We start from the raw sequence: 23,079 nt of genomic DNA on the forward strand, positions 1-23,079 counted from the left end.
CTTGCCGGTCTACAAAATCCGGCAAGGAGGCAGCGCCGCACTTTTTTTTTATTATTATTTTTTTTAAATCATGTAGCGAGCCCAGGGCTCGCTACATGATAGCCGCTGAGCGGCGGCATCCCCCCACCCACTCCAATCGCCTTCGGCGATCAGAGTATGCAGGAAATCCCGTTGAGAACGGGATTTCCTGCAGGGCTTCCCCGGTCGCCATGGCGACGGGGCGGGATGACGTCATGGACGTCGGGACGTCACAGGGAACCCTGATCCGCCCCTCAGCGCTGCCTGGCACTGATTGGCCAGGCTGCGCAGGGGTCTGGAGCGGGGGGGGGGGGGCGGCTCGGCGTGGCGGGTAGCGGCGAATCGGCGGCGAGCAGCAGCGATCATGTACTACACGCAGCTAGCAAAGTGCTAGCTGCGTGTAGGGAAAAAAATTGTGCAAATCGGCCCAGCGGGGCCTGAGTAATCCTCCTGCGCAGGTTACCCCGAGCTGAGCTCGGGATAACCGGCAAGGAGGTTAAGAATATTTTTAGCATTTGCTGCACATCAGCTACAGATCACTAATATAGTCTCCTCTACTTAACCCATGAATAGGAGAATAGTTGCAAGACCTGATAGAAATGAAAATTACACTATCATTCTTCAATGTGTTTGTCTGTGGGCTATGGTAGAGTGGGACACAGCAGACCTTCACATAAGCAGGCAGCACTGGGATTACTGCTGCGATTCATAATGCTTTATGTCTTCCACAGCCAAAATTAAATGGAAGTGGTGGCAAATCCTACATAACAAGATACCAATCATGCATCTCCTCAGTCAAGACTCTGTTCATGCAAAGAGAAGCTTAATGGTCCTGCTATGTACTATGTATCTCACTAATGAATGAACGGTATAAGGGTTCTTTCATACAGGGAGCTGACAGGCATTAAATTCACTGCCTGTCACCTCTCTTGCACCGGTCGGACACCTTGTTAGTGCTTAGGAACCGGCTGTGGACAGGCAGTTCCCCTATGGAGTCACATCTGAGCGCGGCTGTAGCGCTAACATGATAAAAGTCCTGCTTATGATGTTGAAAGTAAATGTCAGCACACCGTGCAGGTTTACAGTGTGTGCTGCTGGTCACTTGTTGCTCTCAACATCATAAGCAGACCTTTACTGTGTTAAGAGAAAAGAAACTTCAACCTCTGGTAGGAAACCACCAAAGATCTGGCCAGCCAGTGACCAGTGCCCTGCAGATACACCACTCCTGCAAGTACAGGGCAAACACGAAAAAAGGACAGGGCACTCGTGAGCTGTGTGCAGCAACAAGCTGTATTGGAGCCAAACGGATACACTACATGTTTCCTCAGAGGAAGGGCACTGCCCGAAACATGACATGTATCCGTTTGGCTCCAATATAGCTTGTTCCTGCACACAGCTCACGAGTGCCGTGTCCTTTAATCGCTTTGACTGTGTTAAGGCTGATTTACACAGTGGATACACTGATCCTCATGTGTTATAACATACATTACTTGGTCTGTTAGGACCTTTGTGATCTTGATAAATTAAAGTTATGATTCATTTCCTATTTCCTGGGCAATTTCAGTACGAATGTGTTCAGTACGTATTCCGCCCACTACATGCCTTTGGAGTATTTATGCAATATAAAGCCCCCATAGTAGTGCAAAGCATTAATTCCCAATCTCACCTCTCTAAAGCAAACAAAAAACATGCTATCTTTTCGTCAGCAGTAGCAAATTATCTCTATCTGGCAAATCAATGTTTTAATTCAGATCTCTGGGTAGGGCCTTATGCCAAGTGATCAAGGCATCCAATAGAATCACCACAAACAAGGTTTCCAAAGTAACAGAGAAAAGAGAGCCCAATATGGTGTAGTATGTATTGGTTTAGGTGGAGATAAATTAGTAAGAAAAGGAATACTCACAAACTAGGGTTACCACGTAGGCAACCACTGTATCAGCAGGTGGGGAGAACAAGCCTGTCCCCACTCAGGATTAAGAAGTCGCTCTCTGTAGATAGGGAGAAATACAAAGATTCCCACCCTTCCACCCAGGGTGGATCAGTGAAGCATCCAAGTGAACAGAGGCGTCAAAAGTATAAAATAAAGTAAAACTTTTAAAACATGGAAGTGGCGGGGGTGGGCCCTTTTCGACTCCAAGGGACAAGATCAAGGGACTTGTTGAGTTATAACAGAAAAATTACTTTATTGATATACTCCACTAGGTATTGCAACGTGTTTCACGGGCGTGGCCCCGCTTCATCAGGCAGTGAGAAAAGGAGTATAAAGCAATTGTTGTCCTAGTCTAAGACAACAATTGCTTTATACTTCTTTTCTCACTGCCTGAGCGGGGTCACGCCCGTGAAACGTGTTGCAATACCTTGTGAAGTATATCAATAAAGTATTTTTTGTTATAACTTAACACGTCCCTTGATCTTGTCCTTTGTAGTGGAAAAGGGCCCACCCCCGCCACTTCCATGTTTTAAAAGTTTCACTTTATTTTATACTTTTGACGCCTCTGTTCACTTTTAAGGTTTCCAAAGTGTCCTGCTTGTCTTTTGCAGCTCATTGGCTGCTGCTATAACCCTGGACATTATGGAATAGCATTCTACGAATATACCAGTTTAGTTCTGACTTTTCTGAAAAAAAATATTACCATTGTTCAGGGATAATTTCATTATGAGCCAAATCCAGATAGCAATGCTAGTTGGAGGTGTTCAATTTAAATGCTGTGCTTCACAGATGAGGGTTGACATGACTACTTTCACTCCTATAAATCAATAAAGAAAGCATATTTCACATATCCCACATATGGCTACCTCTTACGTAGCTACTCCCTTCATCATGGCTTTATAGTGACCACATGGAATACAGGTACCAGCGAATTGCCCTCAATATTTTATTCACTCTGTCATTTAGATTTTTCCAGATAAGTAGAGCTTTTTGTTATTCCAACTGTAATTGTTCTTATCCATTCTGAAACATCCTTTTATGAGTCACATTATCCAAAATACTTTGTGTTTTTCATAGAGGATAAAACTTCCACTGTCTCTAGGCAGCAAGCGACTTCTGAGATTGAGAAATGAAAGAAATAAGGGTGTCCCTTCATTCTCTTGTTTCCAAGTATAATTTCCTATAAAAGAATCAATACCCCTGTGCTGTTTTCTTTCATTAGAGTCAGGTTTCCTATTGTAGAGTTGGGACAAGAGTAATGGTGGTGAAAATCAATGACAGCTCCCTGGCATGAAGCCTTCACACAGCGAAGCCAGCATAGCAGTTCAAATCAAAGCAGCATGGCTATCACCAGAAATGCTGCCTGGTGCCCTTGTCCTGCCACAAAATTACATAGGAAAATGTTAATCCCACTGGCCACTTCAAAACACAAGGGATGCAAAGTACACAGCTGCATTTCTGTAATGTAGGGAAAGGGGAGAAAAGATCGGTCTAATACACAGCTTAGTGGACTTGTCTATACAAATACAAATATACATAAAAAGTCATTGAACGTGATCACCGGACAAAATGCAATAAACCATCATCAAATTTATTTTTTTTCCGATCTGTGGAAGCCAAGCTATTTTTCTATTTAAAATTGTATTGTTTTTCAGAAGATGTTAAATTACCAAGATCAGTCATCTGTCTGTAATGCTATAGTTTGACCACACTCAAGAGTAAAGACAAAGCAAAAAAACAGCTAATATGTGAACAATGAGTTGCTCTAAGCTACCACACTACTTCATGTCTCATTGAATAAGTTTGTAATTAGTAGCATTAGGGCCTGTACACACTGCTGCGCTTTTAAAATCGCATGTGTTTTTTTAATAGCAAGGTCTTTTGAAAAATCATGAAAATCGTGAAGACCTGTGCACTCTGGTTCAATGCGATTTTTATATTTTCATGAAGGCTTTGCGATTTAAAATTCACCTAAGATTTTAAAAACGCAGCACAAGCACAGCAGTGTGTACAGGCCTTTCGAAAAAAAAGAGTCCCTTTTCAGCAGATGTTTACCTACCTTTTCGATAAAACAAAATAGCATTTACACCCCCTGCAAGCAGGAAAATCCTCAAAATAAGTTTGATATTACTTTATTTTTATGTACTTCTTCAATTGCTGGGTGTTAAAAAGTTATTTCTAGATAACAATGAAAAATTCTGGGAGGGAACTCATGAGAAATGTTAATTGAAACCGGGCGACTGAGTGAAATAACCCTGAAACACACAACATTTCCGGCTCTCTTCTGCAAACTAAACAACTTGCCTGGACGTTTATTGGTGAGTGGATATATCTATTTTCTTTTTGCATTATTTTTGTGAAAGTTTCACATTTTGCACAGTTGAGAATATTTATGAACTTATATGGGGATGAGGAAACACATTTGCACAGATGAGAATATTCATGAAAAATATGGGCATGCAGAAACATATTTTCACCAAGTGTATTAAAGCCATTTTGCCTAAGAGAACACATTTTCTAGAAAAATATCAGGTTTGCAAAACTGTCTATCTTGCAAAAATCCATTGTACTTTCATGAAAATTGAAGTCAGACAAAAATGTACATTTTAATTACTTTAGTGATAATTTCAGCTCAACCCTTATGGATGTGATGCCGTGCCTCTGATTTAATGCTTTTTGAATCCGTGAGTGACACAGAACTAGTATGCAAATCAGGTGCTCTGGCTTCACTGACTGAACACTTGTTCCAACTGTGTAACTCATTGCTGAAGCCAACAGACTTAGGCCTAGTGCACACCAAAAACCGCTAGCAGATCCGCAAAATGCTAGCAGATTTTGAAACGCTTTTTCTTCTTTTTCTGTAGTGTTTCAGCCAGCATTTTGCGGTTTTGTGAAGCGTTTTTGGTGTAGTAGATTTCATGTATTGTTACAGTAAAGCTCTTACTGAACAGCTACTGTAACAAAAACCGCCTGGCAAACCGCTCTGAAGTGCCATTTTTCAGAGCGGTTTGCGTTTTTCCTATACTTAACATTGAGGCAGAAACACATCCGCAATCCAAAATTTGCCGCAGCCCGGGAGTATGCGTTTCTGCAAAACGCCTCCCGCTCTGGTGTGCACCAGCCCATTGAAATACATTACCCTAGCGGATCCGCACCCGCAAGCGGATCGCAAACCGCAGCAGAACCGCTCTGGTGTGCACTAGGCCGTACATAATATCCAAGAAAACACTGGTTTAAAATGAAGCGAAGATGGCAACCTCCATACTAAACCCATCAGGCTAGAAGATTTCTACCAGTAAGTAGTTCTTATGTCAGCTAATTTTCCTCTCTTTGTCATAGCTACTAATGCATGAACAATAGTAAAAAGCACAGACGGGTCTGATTCTGTATGATTTTGTTAGTGAAACAGCATGCACTAATAATACAGCTTCAAGTAAGCCTATAATGGAGATGTGAACAAAATGCAAAATATGACGCAATACACAATCATTTGAAATGGAAATTCGTAACATTTCCATCCCAAGCTACGTATACTTTCACTTTTTTAGCAAACCAGAGCATGACCATATGCTATGGGTGAGGCGAAGACAGCCCTACACAGGTCAGCCTGTTTTGGAGACCATATGAGCCTCACTGGAGACCCATATCCGTATGTTAGAATGCAGCATTTTCCACTCATTTCTCTCATGCATTAACTTAGTGATTAAAGTGAATAACTACTTTATTACATATGCCAATTAGCGGGCACATGCTCTGCGCTGTGTCTTTATATTTGCACATGTACAATATGACTTCATAAATGGTATCATCCTGATTCTAAAAACTTCTGCACATGTCCATTCAGTGTAGTTGGTTTTGGCACGTTCACGGTGTTTAGCTACATGGATTACTTTTATTTATCTCAGCTGTGCAATACTGTTTACATTGCCGGTTTGGCATTGCTCTACCGTTATCCAAACACGAACCATTTCACTCTCTGACACCTCTCCCTAGACATTATCCTCTTTCTGGCACCTAATCTTGACCTCTATTGTGAGCTTACCCTAACTGATGCCTTTAAACAATAAAACCAACCTCCCACTCCGACCTTTAGCTTGCTTATTGATGCTTAGCCTTAACTGAACATTTGCTCTCTTTGTTATTGCTTCTGTGCCATCTGCCAATCCACCTCTTTTTCACCACTAAATCTTCTTAGGCAAGTTGGAGCCAGGCTTGGCACCTAATCCACTGCCACACTGCTGATAATGGTGATGCAGCTGGGTGCCAACACCTGCTCTAATATTTCTGTATCCACCTGCTCCCCCTCAAAAGATGGTGTCCCTTCGCAGGCAACAATGCAAGTATGTCACTGCGATGGTGGCATAATACAAGACATGCTTTTGAAGGTGTGTATCGATTAACTAGTGTAACCTACATTTTTTCTACATGGCAGAAAGACAGTATGACTGAGCTGCCTGACAGGAGTGGCAATGGCTCTCAAGCATTACAATAGTCATACTGTTTTATATCCAAAAAGTGCAGAAATGGTGCAGAATAGACAAAGAAAGAAGCTCATTAGTATCACATTGTGGAAGCTATATGACCGAAACGGACCACAATCAAAGATACCAGTTGACTTGGTAAGGAACATGCTGGTAACCCGTATGATACTTTCGGTAATCCTGAGGCATGTTGTTTTGCTGTATTTGGGTAGTGTTATCGGGCTAAAGGCCAACATCAGTACAGTTTGTGTACAAGGGTTTGGAAGATTTTTAACCAATCTTCTGATTACAGCTCCAGAAATGAATGCAGATAAATGAGCACTCCCATGAGATTGCCCCTGACATGAGCATCATGGCTGAATAAATGAAGGATCATTCAAGGCTTGATCATTCACTTCCAAGAGGCCAAACGGCTGTCTTCTAGACCAGCTTAATATAAGCAGATCTCTGATTAGTCACTATGATTTGCCACACTTCACACACTGCTCATCACATTCAATTAAGTACAAATCTGACTTTACAATTTTGGAAGCTAAACATTTCTAAAGAAGAAAGAACTACATTTCATTTCACTTCTGTTTTCATTTCACTTTCATAAACTACATCATTCATCTAACTGATCTGAGTGATTGCAATGACAAGCAAAATAAACAGATTTCTTTTTTTATTATTTCACATCCTAAGACAGAAATCTCTATTTAATTGGCATGCTCTTCTGTCATTTAAATGCTAATTATAATTACATTTTCCATGTCAGTTTCTAATAACCTTGGCATCCTGCCTTCATTTCATATATATCTCTCCACAGGTAGAATTGTTTCCATAAAAGGCAGTTCTGTTTGAAATTAACATATTGTTTGTTTGTGAAAATCTACACCTCAAAAGCCCAGAAAAAAGGTTGATTTTTTGTAAGTACTATACAGTATGTACGGACATGCTCTATAAAACTTCAAGAGGGCTTTAATTGATTACCTGTAAATGTATAAAATTAGTGGTTTAATAGTAGTGGTGATGTCAGTAGTAGTAGCTGTAGTAGTAGAAGCAGTGGTGGTAAGTATTAGTGGTAGTGCTAGTAGCGGTGGTGGTAAGTAGTGGTGGTGATGGTTGTGGTAGTAGTAGTTGTGGTGGTAGTAGTTGTAGTGGTACCAGTAGTGGAAGTAGTTGCTGTGCTAGTAAGTAGTAGTAGTGGTGGTAGTAGTAGTTGTAGTGGTGCTAGTAGTAGTTGTAGTGGTGCTAGTAGTAGTTGTAGTGGTGCTAGAAGTAGTAGTGCTAGTGGTAGTTAGTAGTAATAGTACTAGCAGCAGCAGTGGCAAGTAGTGGTGGTGGTAGAAGTAGTAGAGGCTGTGGTAGTAGTGGTGGCACTACTACTACTACTAACACATGGTTGCCTAACTTAAAGGGATGGTATAATTAGAAACTTGCTTTTATTTTCTAACCTGAATTAAAGAAAAAATGTGCAATATGATTGGCTGTTCCAGGCAGCATCTCTGCTTTTTTTGTTCTCTTTTAAACATAAGCCCAACAGTTCATAGAGTAGTAATGTTAGTAATGTGCAGGCTTACAGCAATTAATCAGATGTCACATTTAATTAGTCTAGCCAAATTAAATTGTGAACGACCTATAGACAGAGCAATGACAAAGTGGTGTATCCTTAAAGCTTGCCAATCACGCTCCAAAGACTTACAGAGAAAATCTATTTCCAGTAAAACTACTAAATACATGTAAGTGCCCACAACATCAACACACGTGGACACAGAGTCCTAGCAGATTTGTGTCCCACAAATTTGGCACTAGACATTCATCTCTGTAATCTATTATGTTCTCCAAACACATAGGGGTTGATGTGCAAAGACAATTGGAATTAAAGTCGAGTTACAAACAACAGCAATCAGTCAAAATCCTTATGGCTGCTCTCAAAAAATGTACCAATTTTCTTCCCTTGTTAATGAATTCACGTCATAGCATATAAAAGAGGTATGTAATTGAGTAGTTGCTATTAGAAAGTTTTTCTTCTAGGGCTAATGCCACGTCCAATATTCAATGCAGTGCTTAGCAAAGCTTTAACAGACATCTGTATGCAAAAAGTATATATACTTACACAACCTATTTGGTCACGGTGCCACAATGTCATATAATATGCCTTTATTAATTTTCCTTTAAGTCCCACAACAAAAAAGTAACATACAAATGATGAATAGCTATTTCAGTTATACATGTGGTGTTATGGAAAGCCTTCATTCTATGTAGGCAGAAACTGTCGGTACTTACATGTTATGAAGTACACACCAACCACAGTGGGGGTCTCCAGAACCCAGACAGTCGCTGCATGTGGTGTACTGGCCGCAGGACTCTACTGGAACTCGTGTTAGCTGTAAAATACAAGGAAAAGTTTAAAAATGTGGAAATATTTATGTCTAATTTTTGAAGACTTTATATCACTTATTTTATTGTCATGACCCTTAGAGAACAGATTCAATTGAAGGCCAGTAAAGCCGACAATAAGATCAAAGTTATCATTTTAAAAATTGTTACCTCTACATAAATGCATACATATACAGTGGGTAGCAAAAGTATTCGGCCCCCTTGAAATTTTCCACATTTTGTCATATTACTGCCACAAACATGAATCAATTTTACTGGAATTCCACATGAAAGACCAACACAAAGTGGTGTACACGTGAGAAGTGGAACGAAAATCATACATGATTACAAACATTTTTTACAAATCAATAACTGCAAAGTGGTGTGTACATAATTATTAGGCCCTCTTCGATCTGAGTGCAGTCAGTTGCCTATAGACATTGCCTGATGAGTGCTAATGACTAAATAGAGTGCACCTGTGTGTAATCTAATGTCAGTACAAATACAGCTGCTCTGTGAGGGCCTCAGAGGTGGTCTAAGAGAATATTGGGAGCAACAACACCGTGAAGTCCAAAGAACACACAAGACAGGTCAGGGATCAAGTTATTGAGAAATTTAAAGCAGGCTTAGGCTACAAAAAGATTTCCAAAGCCTTGAACATCCCACGGAGCACTGTCCAAGCGATCATTCAGAAATGGAAGGAGTATGGCACAACTGTAAACCTACCAAGACAAGGCCATCCACCTAAACTCACAGGCCAAACAAGGAGAGCACTGATCAGAAATGCAGTCAAGAGGCCCATGGTGACTCTGGACGAGCTGCAGAGATTTACAGCTCAGGTGGGAGACTCTGTCCATAGGACAACTATTAGTCATGCACTGTACAAAGTTGGCCTTTATGGAAGAGTGGCAAGAAGAAAGGCATTGTTAACAGAAAGCATAAGAAGTCCCGTTTGCAGTTTGCCACAAGCCATGTGGGGGACACAGCAACCATGTGGAAGAAGGTGCGCTGTTCAGATGAGACCAAAATTGAACTTTTTGGCCAAAATGCAAAACGCTATGTGTGGCGGAAAACTAACACTGCACATTACTCTGAACACACCATCCCCACTGTCAAATATGGTGGTGGCAGCATCATACTCGGGGGGTGCATCTCTTCAGCAGGGACAGGGAAGCTGGTCAGAGTTGATGGGAAGATGGATGGAGCCAAATACAGGGCAAACTTGGAAGAAAACCTCTTGGAGACTGCAAAAGACTTGAGACTGGGGCGGAGGTTCACCTTCCAGCAGGACAATGACCCTAAACACAAAGCCAGGGCAACAATGGAATGGTTTAAAACAAAACACATCTATGTGTTAGAATGGCCCAGTCAAAGTCCAGATCTAAATCCAATTGAGAATCTGTGGCAAGATCTGAAAACTGCTGTTCACAAACGCTGTCCATCTAATCTGACTGAGCTGGAGCTGTTTTGCAAAGAAGAATGGGCAAGGATTTCAGTCTCTAGATGTGCACAAAGCTGGTGGAGACATACCCTAAAACCTAGGTTCTCAACGTGTGGTACGCGTACCCCAGGGGGTACTTCTGATGGTTCCAGGGGGTACTCTGGCTTCATATACTTAGCCAAGAATAACACATTTAAAGTTTTAGAAAATTACAAATCTTATATAAACAACTCCAAATTAGTATTTTACCTAATTAAAAGCAATATTAAATGCTTGGAAATTGTTTAGAACCAATTATAATGTACTCTGATTAAATATATATTTGTCAAGGGGTACTTTTGATAATGTTTACTACGCTAGGGGGTACTTGGCCAGTACAGGGTGTTAAAAGGGGTACATACCAATAAAATGTTGAGAAACACTGCCCTAAAAGACTGGCAGCTGTAATTGCAGCAAAAGGTGGTTCTGCAAAGCATTGACTCAGGGGGCCGAATAATTACGCACACCCCACTTTGTAGTTATTTATTTGTAAAAAATGTTTGGAATGATGTATGATTTTCGATCCACTTCTCACATGTACACCACTTTGTATTGGTCTTTTACATGGAATTCCAATAAAATTGATGCATGTTTGTGGCAGTAATGTGACAAAATGTGGAAAACTTCAAGGGGGCCGAATACTTTTGCAACCCACTGTATACACAACTACTACATCACATTGCCTACATCAGTAGTGTGTGTGTGTGTGTGTGTGTGTGTGTGTGTGTGTGTGTGTGTGTGTGTGTGTGTGTGTGTGTGTGTGTGTGTGTGTGTGTGTGTGTGTGTGTGTGTGTGTGTGTGTGTGTGTGTGAGTGATCAGTCAGATAAAATATATAGGGTAGTTTTGTTTATGTGGTCATTTGTAATGTACTTCTCATAGTACAAGTCTGACTATTGAATTGAGAAGCGTATGTACAAGGCAGCGCTGTGGCCATATATCTTTTAAACTGTACCTTACTCACCACCTTTATTGGAAACTAAATAATAGATGCTATTTCTTAAAGCAAGTGGGGATGTATTTTCTGGTCCCACCTCATGCTGAAAGCAGATAGCAAGCCTTACCCACCGTCTCATTATTTGGCTTCTCTCATTTTCATCGCCTGTGTCTGTCTGTCTGTATTGATTAGCTTCCCCTTGGCTGAAGGCCTGGATAGAACATAGGAGCCTGAGCTCATCCCTGAGCTTCACGGGGAGCGATATTCTGAACTCACGTACAGCAATATCTCAGCAAAATCTAATCTTAGAGGAATTTCTTCTTAATCACTGGAAACACTGTCCCCCACTGTCTTCTCTGCTTCATCACTTTGCCATCTCCTGTTGGGACCCATTTGTCTTATGATTACCTTTACATCTTGTGTGTCTAACATATAAAAGTGTTGTTTTATGCAGTTGGATGAGGGTCAGCATAATATTGTGCCCACAACAATGTCCATGGCATTTCTTCCGAAAATCTTTCTATGTACATCAGGATCTAACTTTACTATGATTATAACTAGTAAATGTAGGTATGAGTAAATAAAGCCTCTTTTTTGAGCTTGGTTCAGCTAATGGTTTTCTTGGGATTGCATGAAAGGGTATTAATTTCCAAGATGTGTCCTTATATGACAAGGCACACATAAATTAAAAAGCAACTGTATAAATGAAGTCACTAAAGACATCTGACCTGACTGACAAGTCTATATTTACACATAGGCCATATGCAATTAACTTTTTCACCTGAGGTTTCTCCTACGACGAAAAAAAAAATCATTTTTTATTTAAAATAAAATTTTAGCACTTTGCAATGGAAAACGCATTAAAAAGTAGGTAAAAAGTACTATCAAAATTATTTTGAGCATTTTTTTGCTTGCTGATGGTTTAAAAGTCATTTTATTGACAAGTTTCAAAATATCACCTAGGAGAAAAATGGAATTGCATATGGGATATAGTGCGTGAAATTTAAACACTAGTTTTATCTAAGAAATGTTGTCCAAAGTATGACTCTAGGCAGCATTGTGAACTTTGGCATAGTGGCTCAATCCTTTAAAATATTGACAATATTGTTGATCAAACAAAATGTCTGAACGGTCAACTAATTTCCAGTAGGCCATATGTAATTAATTTTTTTCTCCTAAGTTTTCTCCTAGGAGACCATTTTCATTTTCTATTTAACCACTTCACCTCAAACTTGAAAAACACAAAGCGAGAACCGAGAGCCCAATATAGAGTAGTACCTTTAGTAGCAGATGATAAAAGTATGTACTCAAACAATGGTTATACTCACAAGTATAGGTTGGCACAAAAGGCAACCACTGGATAGGCAGTTGGGGAGAATGAATTATAACCTGACCGCAACTCAGGTATAAGAAGTCGCTCTCTGCAGACAGGAAAAAGGGGATACACTCCTCCACCAGGGGTGGACTAGTTGATTTGTAAAACAGTATAACAGAAGCACCAACAAGAGTAAAAGCGATTAAAAAACGTTTAAAACGGGGAAGTTGGTGGACTCCCCTCCCTCGTAGAAAAAAAATGGACAATGGGACGTTACTCACATACAAAGTAACTTATTAAAAGCTCCAAGATTTGCAACGCGTTTCACGGGTCACTATCCCGCTTCATCAGGCAATAGTTTGGAGGGTACACAGTCAGGTCAATATCCTCACAGAGGCGCTTAGCCAGGATATTGACCCGACTGTGTACCCTCCAAACTATTACCTGATGAAGCGGGATAGTGACCCGTGAAACGCGTTGCAAATCTTGGAGATTTTAATAAAAGTTACTTTGTATGTGAGTAATGTCCCATGGTCCGTTTTTTTCTATGAGGGAGCGGTTTTTAATTGCTTTTACTCTTGTTGGCGCCTCTGTTATACTTTTTTACAAATCAACTAGTCCACCCCTGGTGGAGCGGTGTATCCCTTTTTTCCTATCTACAGAGAGCCACTTCACCCCAAAAGCGTTTTTACCCTAATGAACAAGAGCGATTTTCACCTTTCAGTGCTCATTCCTTTCATTTGCCAATAGCTTAATCACTACTAATCACAATGAAATGGTCTATATCTTGTTTTTTTCACCACCAATTGGGCTTTTGCGGGTTGATATTTGTTTTCCATAATTATTTTATTTTCTATGCAATTTGAAGGGAAAAACAAGGAAAAAATGAAAAAATGCACTATTTCTCCAATTTCATCCCCTATAATTTTAATATAAACACTGCTACTGTACAAAAAACCCACACATTTTATCTGCCTATTTGTTCTGGTTATCAGAAGATTTTAATTATGTCCCTAGTACAAAGAATGGTGACAATATAGTATTTGGAAATAAAGGTGTATTTTTTCGTTGGTGTTTTTTTCTTCCCTATTTGTATGTGCACGTGCATGGGAATGCACGTGAACGCACGGGAGCAGGCGCACACACGTGCACTCGCGCAGTGGCAGCAGCACTGTCTGACTTACAAAAAACGTCCTGGAGCCATTAAGAGGCTCTAGCAGGACGTTTTTATAAGTCAGCATGGCATTAAGTGGTTAAAATAACGTTTCAGCACTCTACAATTGAAAAAATAGGTGAAAAAGTACTGTGAAAATTATTCTGAGTATTTTCTTGCTTGCTGGTGGCTTAAAAGGCATTTTATGGATAAGATGTGAAATAACACCTAGGGCAACACTTAGAAGAAACAGTGAATTTGTTCAGGCCCAATGTCTCTTAACCGCTTGCCGCCCGCGTCACGCCAGTAGGCGTGGCCGCGGCGGCAGCCCCAGGACCAGCTAACGCCAATTGGCGGAAAGTCCTGGGGCAGCAGTTTACGGGAGATCGCGCGCACGGTGCGCGCGCATCTCCCGCTTGGTGGGCGGAGCTGAGCTCCGCCTTCAGTCTCCGAGCGGCGTTTCGCCGTGTATTTACATGTGCAGCGCTGCACTGGGGACAGCCGTGTGACACGGCTGTCCCCATGGGGGACAAGAGAGCGATCGGCTCTCATAGGCAGAAGCCTAGGACAGCCGATCGCCGTGATTGGCCGGCTGGGGGGAGGGAGGGGATTTAGAAAAAATAAATAAAAGAAAATGTCAAAAAATATTTAAAACAAAAACAAACAAATATTTATAAAAAAAAAATAAACACAGGGGGGGGCGATCAGACCTCACCAACAGAGAGCTCTGTTGGTGGGGAGAAAAGGGGGGGCAGATCACTTGTGTGCAGAGGTATACGGCCCTGCAGCTTGGCCTTAAAGCTGCAGTGGCCAATTAATGTAAAATTAGGCTGGTCACTAGGGGGGTTTACCACCATGGTCCTCAAGAGGTTAAAGAGAACCCGAGGTGGATCTTCGGGTGGCAGATGGGACACAGAGCCATGTCCTCTGCCTAATTACATGGCTCTGTGTCCCTCAACTGCCGCTCTCTGCTACCACCACCACCGCGCTAAAGCCCCCCGAGTTTAGTGACAAGATTTGTCGCAAACTCTGAGGTAAACACAGGGGAGATTAATTCCCTGTATAAAATGCCCAAAAGGGGCATTCCTGCAGAGTTTTCTGAGCTGCCATTGGGCAGCTCTCTCCCTTGCCGTGCCCCCTGCTACTCCTCCGTCTCCCTGCATGCTATGAGAGACACACAGTCTCTCAGTGCAGTTACGTGACCCACAGGTCATGAAAGTGAAAGTGGGGAGGCGGTTTTTGCGGCTACTTGATCCGCTCAGCCACGCGAATCAGGTAGCCTACTTTTTTTGCATTTTTTTGAGCCCACCTCGGGCTCTCTTTAAATCCCACATTGTGTAGTAATGGAACACGGTAGAAAATGTAAACACATTTGCCCTTACAACTCAACTGGCACATTCAAATCTGCACAGCAATGGAATGCATTGTAACAACATGTTCTGAATAACCCCAACAAAAATGTTCATGTTGCATGAGTAGATAATAGCCTCTTAATGTGTGTGTTCCCTGGCACTGAACATATTACAGGACATGCATGTTATAACAGGTTTGCACCACAATATGCATAATGTGAATGAGGCCTTTCTTATATCAATGCCAATTATTGTTCAAGTGATTCAGCAGTGAGTGTGTTACAATCTCAGGTGTTTTTTAATATGATTGTGACAAACCAGCTTCCTGCCCCCAGCTGAACAGGTAAAAGGGGTACTTATTCAGACACATAACTGAAATGTGGGAACAGCAGTTCACAAGCCATTTATAAACATTAACTTTGTCTTTGGTTTTGGGGATTTAGGATTTACTTTGCTAAATTCCTCCATTGTGCTCACAAAGAGAAGACAGCGGAAAGAACTGAATACACTCCGCCTATGCTAATAAACATTTTCTATCTCAATTTCCATGCCATATTGCACCACAATATCCAATTTACAGCACAGACAGCGGCGGAAGCCAAAGCATCCTCTTTTCATTCGTGGAATCTTTTTATAATGATTATGGTTATGTAGTATATTGATGCAGGTATGTTTTAGAAGTTCTTTTTAAGTGTGGTGCAGTTACTGTATTGGTGGTAAAGTAACTAGTAATTGACTTGTATGCACTGAAGCAATAATAAGACGTCCACAGACAGGCTTGCCTTCTGGTGATGATCTTTCTCCTGTCTGTAGGAGTCAGAACAGTAGCTGGGCTCAGACATATCACAACTCGCGAGTCTTTGGCAATCAGACTTTCCTTTCTTTCATGCACTTTCCTTCTCCATGCGGGAGCCCATGCAATCACTTCTCTCTGAAGCTGGGGCTCATGCTAGAAAGTGCTGTAACAACTGGGACCCTCATCATTTCTGAATGCAGAATAAATAAAATGGCCAGCTAACAGGCATCATGCTTTTAATTGTATTTTCAAATCTCCAGTGATGGCTACTTAGGGCAGTTAAAGAGTACCCATAGTGGATCCATCCCCTATTATATCTTTCGATAAGAGTGTGTGACGAAAGCTTAGTCACACAATTTTTTTTTACCATGGTAACCTTATCCGCCTGTAAATCCATGGTAACTGCATCCGCCTGTAAATCCGCTTGGCTAATGTATTTCATTGGGCTGGTGCACACCGGCGGTTTGAGGTTTTTAGCAAACCGCAAACGTGCCTCCTGCTGCACGTTTGCGGTTTGCTAAAAACCTCAAACCGCCAGTGTGCACCAGCCCATTGAAATACAATAGCCAAGCGGATTTACAGGCGGATGCGGCCGATGGATCGCATCCAAATCCGCTTGGTGTGCACTGGGCCAAATCTCTGAAATCTTCACCAAAAACTGCTAGCGTTTTGTGGATCTGCTAGCTGTTTTGGTGTGCACTGGGCCAAATCTCTGAAATCTTCACCAAAAACTGCTAGCGTTTTGTGGATCTGCTAGCAGTTTTAGTGTGCACTGGGCCACAGAGTAGCTAATGCAAGTCAACCAGCATTTGCATGCATTTTGCAAATGTATGCTGCAAAATGTAAGGGTTTTTTTTGTGCATGCAAAAACTAACACAATTTCACAAAAGTGCGAATGTCTATTGACTTTAATTGTGTGTCTGTGGCGAACCAATTTTTGCTAATTTGATAATTAGTGTGGACCCGGTCTTACGCATTCCTCACACACAAGAGATATACCAAACAAGAGAGGAAACCTTTCATTACAAAAGATATGTATCACAGAGGGCACATCTCCATGAGATGCTAAAAATTCTACTATAAATAGAAAATGCATGCAATTTGTATGCAGTTTGGAATTGGTACAGCCTAAATCAACAGGAAGTGCATCTGACTAGCCCAGTTCCAAGATGCATGCAATTTGCATTTGATCTGCATACACACTGGAATTATCAGCATCTCATTGGCCATTACTAATCTCCATGGCTCCACTGCAGATACAATTTAAACTCACAAAACAACCTTTTTTTTGTCTGGAAAATTGCATATATGGTATTGGAGTATCTTCCCTTCTCAATCTGCAGAGTTAAAAAAAAAAGTCATATGGGCTGATGGCTTAGTATGGGGAGGGGCCAAATGATTGTTCTTCATCCTGCTGTTCCCAGCATGCACGGCTGGAAAAGGGGTTCCTTAAATGTTCTGAGAACTCCAATACACTTTTTTTCCACCCTCTTTTCTCTATAAAATTGTTTAAAATATTTTAGTAGAATTTAAAATATTCTCTGTACTGTATTTTTCTGGCGGATTGTTATGACCTCTTGATTTTATCCACATCACAGGATACAGCTGCGTTAAATTTAAAGGTCTTTACAATTTCCAGTATTTCAAGCAGATCTAACCTTTGTTTGTTAACTGGATTAAATAGGGGGAAAAAAATCCAGCGCATACTGTACATTGACTAAACTTTCTTTCATAGAATTGCCTTTTGTGAAGAACATGTTGGTCAGTTTAAGAAGTAACAGAAACATCCTTTACTCAATGGCTACCCGTGAGCAGCATACATAACAGCTTGCCAAAGAAAGGAAAAACTCTTTTGGGTTCAGGTGAACAAAGAGTTTTTCTGTTGTGTTATGCAGTAACTCCCACTCCAGTTTCTGCTTGCGAGTGCGTCTCTCACTCCCGGAGTTATGTAAAACTAAACAGCAGATCTTTTGGCTGGGGAAAACCATGGTGAACAGCTGCAATTTTCTTTTCAAAACTCCTACAAAGCTCATTTTTTTCCTCTGAAAAGGCTCATGAGAGTCAGAGTGCAGGAAATACCCCTAAGATATTATGTGCTACAGCTAGAAGAATAATAAAGCATTTCATGATACTTGAAAACCATTGTTTAGCCTATGGAACTGATCAGCTTAATTAATATGAATACAGGTTTCACATAGAGAAACTACATACAGAATGACGTATAGCCTGTTATTTAAAGTGTACCTGTAGTAGCATGCAGCATGATTCCACAAATGGGCATATGCTGAGCCAAATCCTACGTAGAATTTGCCTATGTCCTTTTTTTCCCCAATATTGTCATATTTGAATATGATAGAACATGGATCAGCTGAATGGTGTATTGGTTAAAAGATACGTCCAGGGAAAAATGAAAAACAAAAATCCACTTACCTGGGGCTTCCTCCAGCCCCTGGCAGCCATCCTGTGCCCTCGCCGCAGATCCAGTGGCTATCGGTTTCTCATGCGCCCCAACACTGATGTCAATAGTGCAGCACTGCACAAATGCAGTAGTTCTGCTCCTGCGCAGTGCAGAGTTAATGACGTCAGTGGAGGAGCACTGGAGCGCATGAGAAGCCGACCCGGAAGCCGATTTGGCGAGGTCGACTTCTGCAGCGGAGAAGACTGGGAGCCACCTGAGCTGTGGCGAGGGCACAGGACGGCTGCCAGGGGCTGGAGGAAGCCCCAGGTAAGTGGATTTTTGTTTTCCATTTTCCCTGGACGTATCTTTTAAGGGTGTTACCTACGATGTAAAGTGTGAATCTTTGCCCAAGGTAATAATCTTGGCTTAAAGTGAACCCAAGGTGAAAATAAACCAAGGAGATAAACAATTGTATTTATCCTCCTACTCTTAAAAAATAACTTTATATCCCATGGTTTTATTTGATATTTAAACTTCTACAAAGTAGATTGAATGTTTTGTTGCCTGTGCTCAGTGGCAGTCTATTAAGTGTCCCAGTTCTAAAATACATAAATGATTGTCCTTTTCTCATCCTTTTCTGTCTTCAGAAGTTATAATCTGCCAGGAAAACTTTCATGGCTGTAATCTTATCAGTGAGGTTTACTATATTCCCGACAAGGTACAGACAAGACAGAAGCTGTTACTTCCATGCCTAAAAACTTACTTTTTCAGGCCTCTTTCACAGTGCGACATTAAAGTCGCACGTTAGAAAATGTTTTAACGCAGACTAACGCACAGCAATAGTAAGTCTGTGCAACATGCACAGTGCACACATTGCGTTGTGTGTAACGTGTAGCAATATTTAGATAGTGCTGCATGCTGTGCATTTAGCAATAAATCTGCTGTGTTGTGTGTTGCACATGCTCAGTAATGTTTTTTTTTATGTAACGCATGCGTCTTTTTCGTTCCATCACTCTGCGACAAAAACAGCGCACCAAACGCAGGGCTAAAGAATGTACTGTAACGTCCAAGTTATAGTCTTTCAATGCGTTGCATTAGGGGCACATTATGCGACCTTAACGTCGCATCAAACGCACCGTCCCACTGTGAAAAAGGCCTCAGGCAGCAAAATACAACAAGTAAAATAGCCTGGTTATTTATATGTTTTGCACTGTACATAAATATATTTATCTCATCATATCACATGTTGCCTCGGGTACACTTTAAGTCAGTATGTAAAACAGCAAGGAGTCTTTGCGCAAGGCTCCCTAATGATCCCGGTCCCCTTTGGAGAGCGCCCTAATGTGGCTGCAACTCAAACGTTTTGAGCTAGGAGAAAAGGGTGATATAAATGTTAAAAGTCTAATCAGTAATTTACATAAAATGCATACATTTTGCAAGCCCTTCCAAACATTAGGTTATATTCTTGGTGAAGTTCTTTTTGTTTAAACTTGCTTTTATGACTAAAAATCAAATTTACATTTGTATAATATTTAAAAGTCTACTTGGGACTCTTATTTGAAAATGAGCCTTAGCTGAGAGGTTGCATGTACACTGAATATTCATAATACATAATAAATGCAACCCGGGAAGAGATTCCAATTTTACATTGTGGCTTACACATCCAATGTGATAACACCAGCTATAGTGCATTACACCCACAATATACCCATATCAAAACAGCCTAGCACCCTCTTTGTGGTTTATGAATAGATTGCGATATTTAATAGCTCAGTATTTAATTCTACGGATAAGAAAAAAATAGAGAACACAAAGAATAAAAAGACTCACACAGAGAACATGGAATAAGCTGGACTGAAACAGATAGTGGTTTAGAGTAACCAAGGTGAAAATCTCTTGAAAATTCACAGGCCAAGATAAAGCTACAACTAATTAGCTTGGCTAGAGAAGGGTAGTGAGGAAGCCAGGAAGGGAATTGCTACTCCCAAGCATTACAAACAAGCTTTAGCCCTTCAGTTTGGTGAATTCTTCTACACAGAGATTTCAAATAGGAGGGAAAAGGCACAGTGATAGAACGATGGGCTCATTACAAACCATACATGTCATTCTATCCCAGTGTTCCATACAAAACGACAGAAAGAAGTCAAAGACACCAAACTCCTTTCAAAATGAGTTAATCGCTTTTTCCCTCTTTGCTGAGTGGTTTCAGCCGCTTCATTAATGTTTTATACTGGTAACATATGAGAATAATTGCTTTTTCTCCAAAGCTTATATTGGCAAAGCTTCACAACAAAAATAAGGCATATAATATAACACATTTGTGTAGTTTCTTCTGACAAGACAGTAATGAAAGTTACAGGCACATTTTACAATTCCGATTTTTGCACCCTCACAAATAATATAGCTCACTGATGTGAGCCAGCCATGTTGTCACCATAGCACTGGGAGGAATGCTTGTTGGATGAGTGCCAGTTGGGAAAGGCTACTATATTATCTGCAAGCTTTGTAAAAATGTGATGAAAGTGTCTAAACTTACAGCTTACAGCAAGTGAGAGGAATATGGAGGCTGACATATTTCTTTTTAAACAACGGATTACCTGGCTGTCTTGCTGTTTCTCTGCCTCTAATACACTTAACCTCAGGCCCTGAACAAGCATGCAGAACAGGTGCTCTGTCTAAAGTCTGACTAGATTAGCTGCGTGCTTGTTTCAGTGGTAAAGCCAGTTGCGTGTGGTTCAGTATTATTCATGGAGAGAATCCGAAGACATAACAACTAAAGTTGTTTAGATCAGGGGTCCCCAACCTTTTTGAGCCCGGGGCCCACTATCCTGACCAAAATTTTGGGGGGAAGGGGGGGCGGACAAGTGGGCGTGGCTAGTGTCGGCGGCAGCAGACCCCTCTTTTTTCCCAGATTCCACAGTATAGCAAGTACAGTTACCACAATATAGCAAGTACAGTTAGCCCAGTATAGCAAGTACAGTTTGCCCAGTATTGCAAGTACAGTTAGCCCAGTATAGCAAGTACAGTTACCACACTATAGCAAGTACAGTTAGCCTAGTATAGCAAGTATAGTTACCCCAGTATAGCAAGTACAGTTACCCCAGTATAGCAAGTACAGTTAGCCTAGTATAGCAAGTATAGTTACCCCAGTATAGCAAGTATAGTTACCCCAGTATAGCAAGTATAGTTACCCCAGTATAGCAAGTACAGTTACCACAGTATAGCAAGTACAGTTACCACAGTATAGCAAGTACAGTTAGGCCAATATAGCAAGTACAGTTAGCCCAGTATAGCAAGTACAGTTAGCCTAGTATAGCAAGTATAGTTACCCCAGTATAGCAAGTACAGTTAGCCTAGTATAGCAAGTATAGTTACCCCAGTATAGCTAGTACAGTCACCACAGTATAGCAAGTATAGTTAGCCCAGTGTAGCAAGTACAGTTAGCCCAGTATAGCAAGTACAGTTAGCCCAGTATAGCAAGTATAGTTAGCCCAGTATAGCCAGTAGTTACCCCAGTATAGCAAGTATAGTTAGCCCAGAATAGCAAGTATAGTTAGCCCAGAATAGCAAGTATAGATAGCCCAGTATAGCAAGTATAGATAGCCCAGTATAGCAAGTATAGTTAGCCCAGTATCGCTGCCCCAGTGTCGCCAGTACAGTTAGCCCAGCGTAACCTCTCCTCTCCCCCCCGCGGCCGCCGCTCCGGTTACCTTACGAGCGGGCAGTCGCTTCCTTATATTCCTGATAGCTCCTCTCCTCTTGCAGCACCTCGTATTACAGCAGCGCTTCCCGCACGGCTGCTGTAAGGAAGGGTAGGAAATAGGGCAGCGGCTTCCTGTAGCGGCGATTGCCGTTACCATGGGAACGCTGCCCCGCCTCCTTCCCTCCTTACAGCAGTCGCACAGCAAGCGCTGCTGTAATACGAGATGCTTCAGAGAGGAGAGGGGCTATGGGGAATATAAGGAAGAAAGCGGCCGCCCGCTCATAACGTATCAGGAACGGCGGCCGCTGGGGGGAGAGGGAGAAAGGCCAGATCCGCCGCGGCCCCCCAGAAATCTGCCCACGGACCCCCAGGGGACCGGGGTCCCCAGGTTGGGGACCTCTGGTTTAGATGATACCTTTAATGACTAACTGTACAGGATTCCTTTGCAAGCTTTCAAATCTTTAACTTTCTTCTTCAGGAATGATACAGAACTGGATCAGAACCATACAGTTCTGATTAAGTTCTGTATCCTACCTAGAAGAAATTTTAAGTTTCAAAAGATTGCAAAGAAATCTTGTACAGTTAGGCCTCATTTCCACTAAAGTGAGCTTCTGTCCGCTTTTTATCAGCATATCAATGTTACAGATTGATACATGTTGCTGAAAATAGGACAGAAGCGCACAGATGGAAACGAGGCCAGAGAGCTCATTCACACAATGTGCTGCGCTGTCAGTTTTAATGCAACGCACATTGTACATGATGCATATGACAACATAAAAGTCCATAGATTTTCATGGTACAATTCACACTACAGATGTTCATTCCCTTGCGTTATGATTTAACACATCTGGGAACATTTCATCGCACGATGCATACGTTTCCCGATGGGTACAGCTGCCGACGTCTGAGCTCTAGTGCTCCACTAATGCATTCCGTGCGCTGACCATGTGATGGCTACACATGCACGAAATTGCGTTTGCGCATGCGTTCTGTAGTGTGAATGAGCCCTAAGTCATTAAATGTATCACCTAAACAACTCTTGTTGTTTCAGTAGTGTGATTCAGAAACAAGACCGTCAGGCAACCGGTATTGTTCAGTGAATAACAGTATTGGCACAAATATAATGATCTCTTCATGTCAGGAACTTTGCAACACTT

At 41.4% G+C, this 23,079-nt stretch overlaps 1 protein-coding gene across 2 annotated transcripts in view; it reads right to left on the reverse strand.

Moving 5' to 3' along the window:
• PLXNA4 (plexin A4) overlaps positions 1-23,079 on the reverse strand; it is a 910,299-nt gene that overhangs the window by 373,110 nt on the left and 514,110 nt on the right. For both annotated transcript variants that reach the window (XM_068276018.1, XM_068276019.1), the window contains one exon: positions 8,698-8,798. In XM_068276018.1, coding sequence (XP_068132119.1) covers positions 8,698-8,798 — 101 coding nt within the window. The remainder of the gene's footprint in view (positions 1-8,697; positions 8,799-23,079) is intronic.

The sequence above is a fragment of the Hyperolius riggenbachi genome, chromosome 3 (assembly GCF_040937935.1).
Source record: "Hyperolius riggenbachi isolate aHypRig1 chromosome 3, aHypRig1.pri, whole genome shotgun sequence".
Classification (NCBI taxonomy): Eukaryota; Metazoa; Chordata; class Amphibia; order Anura; family Hyperoliidae; genus Hyperolius; species Hyperolius riggenbachi.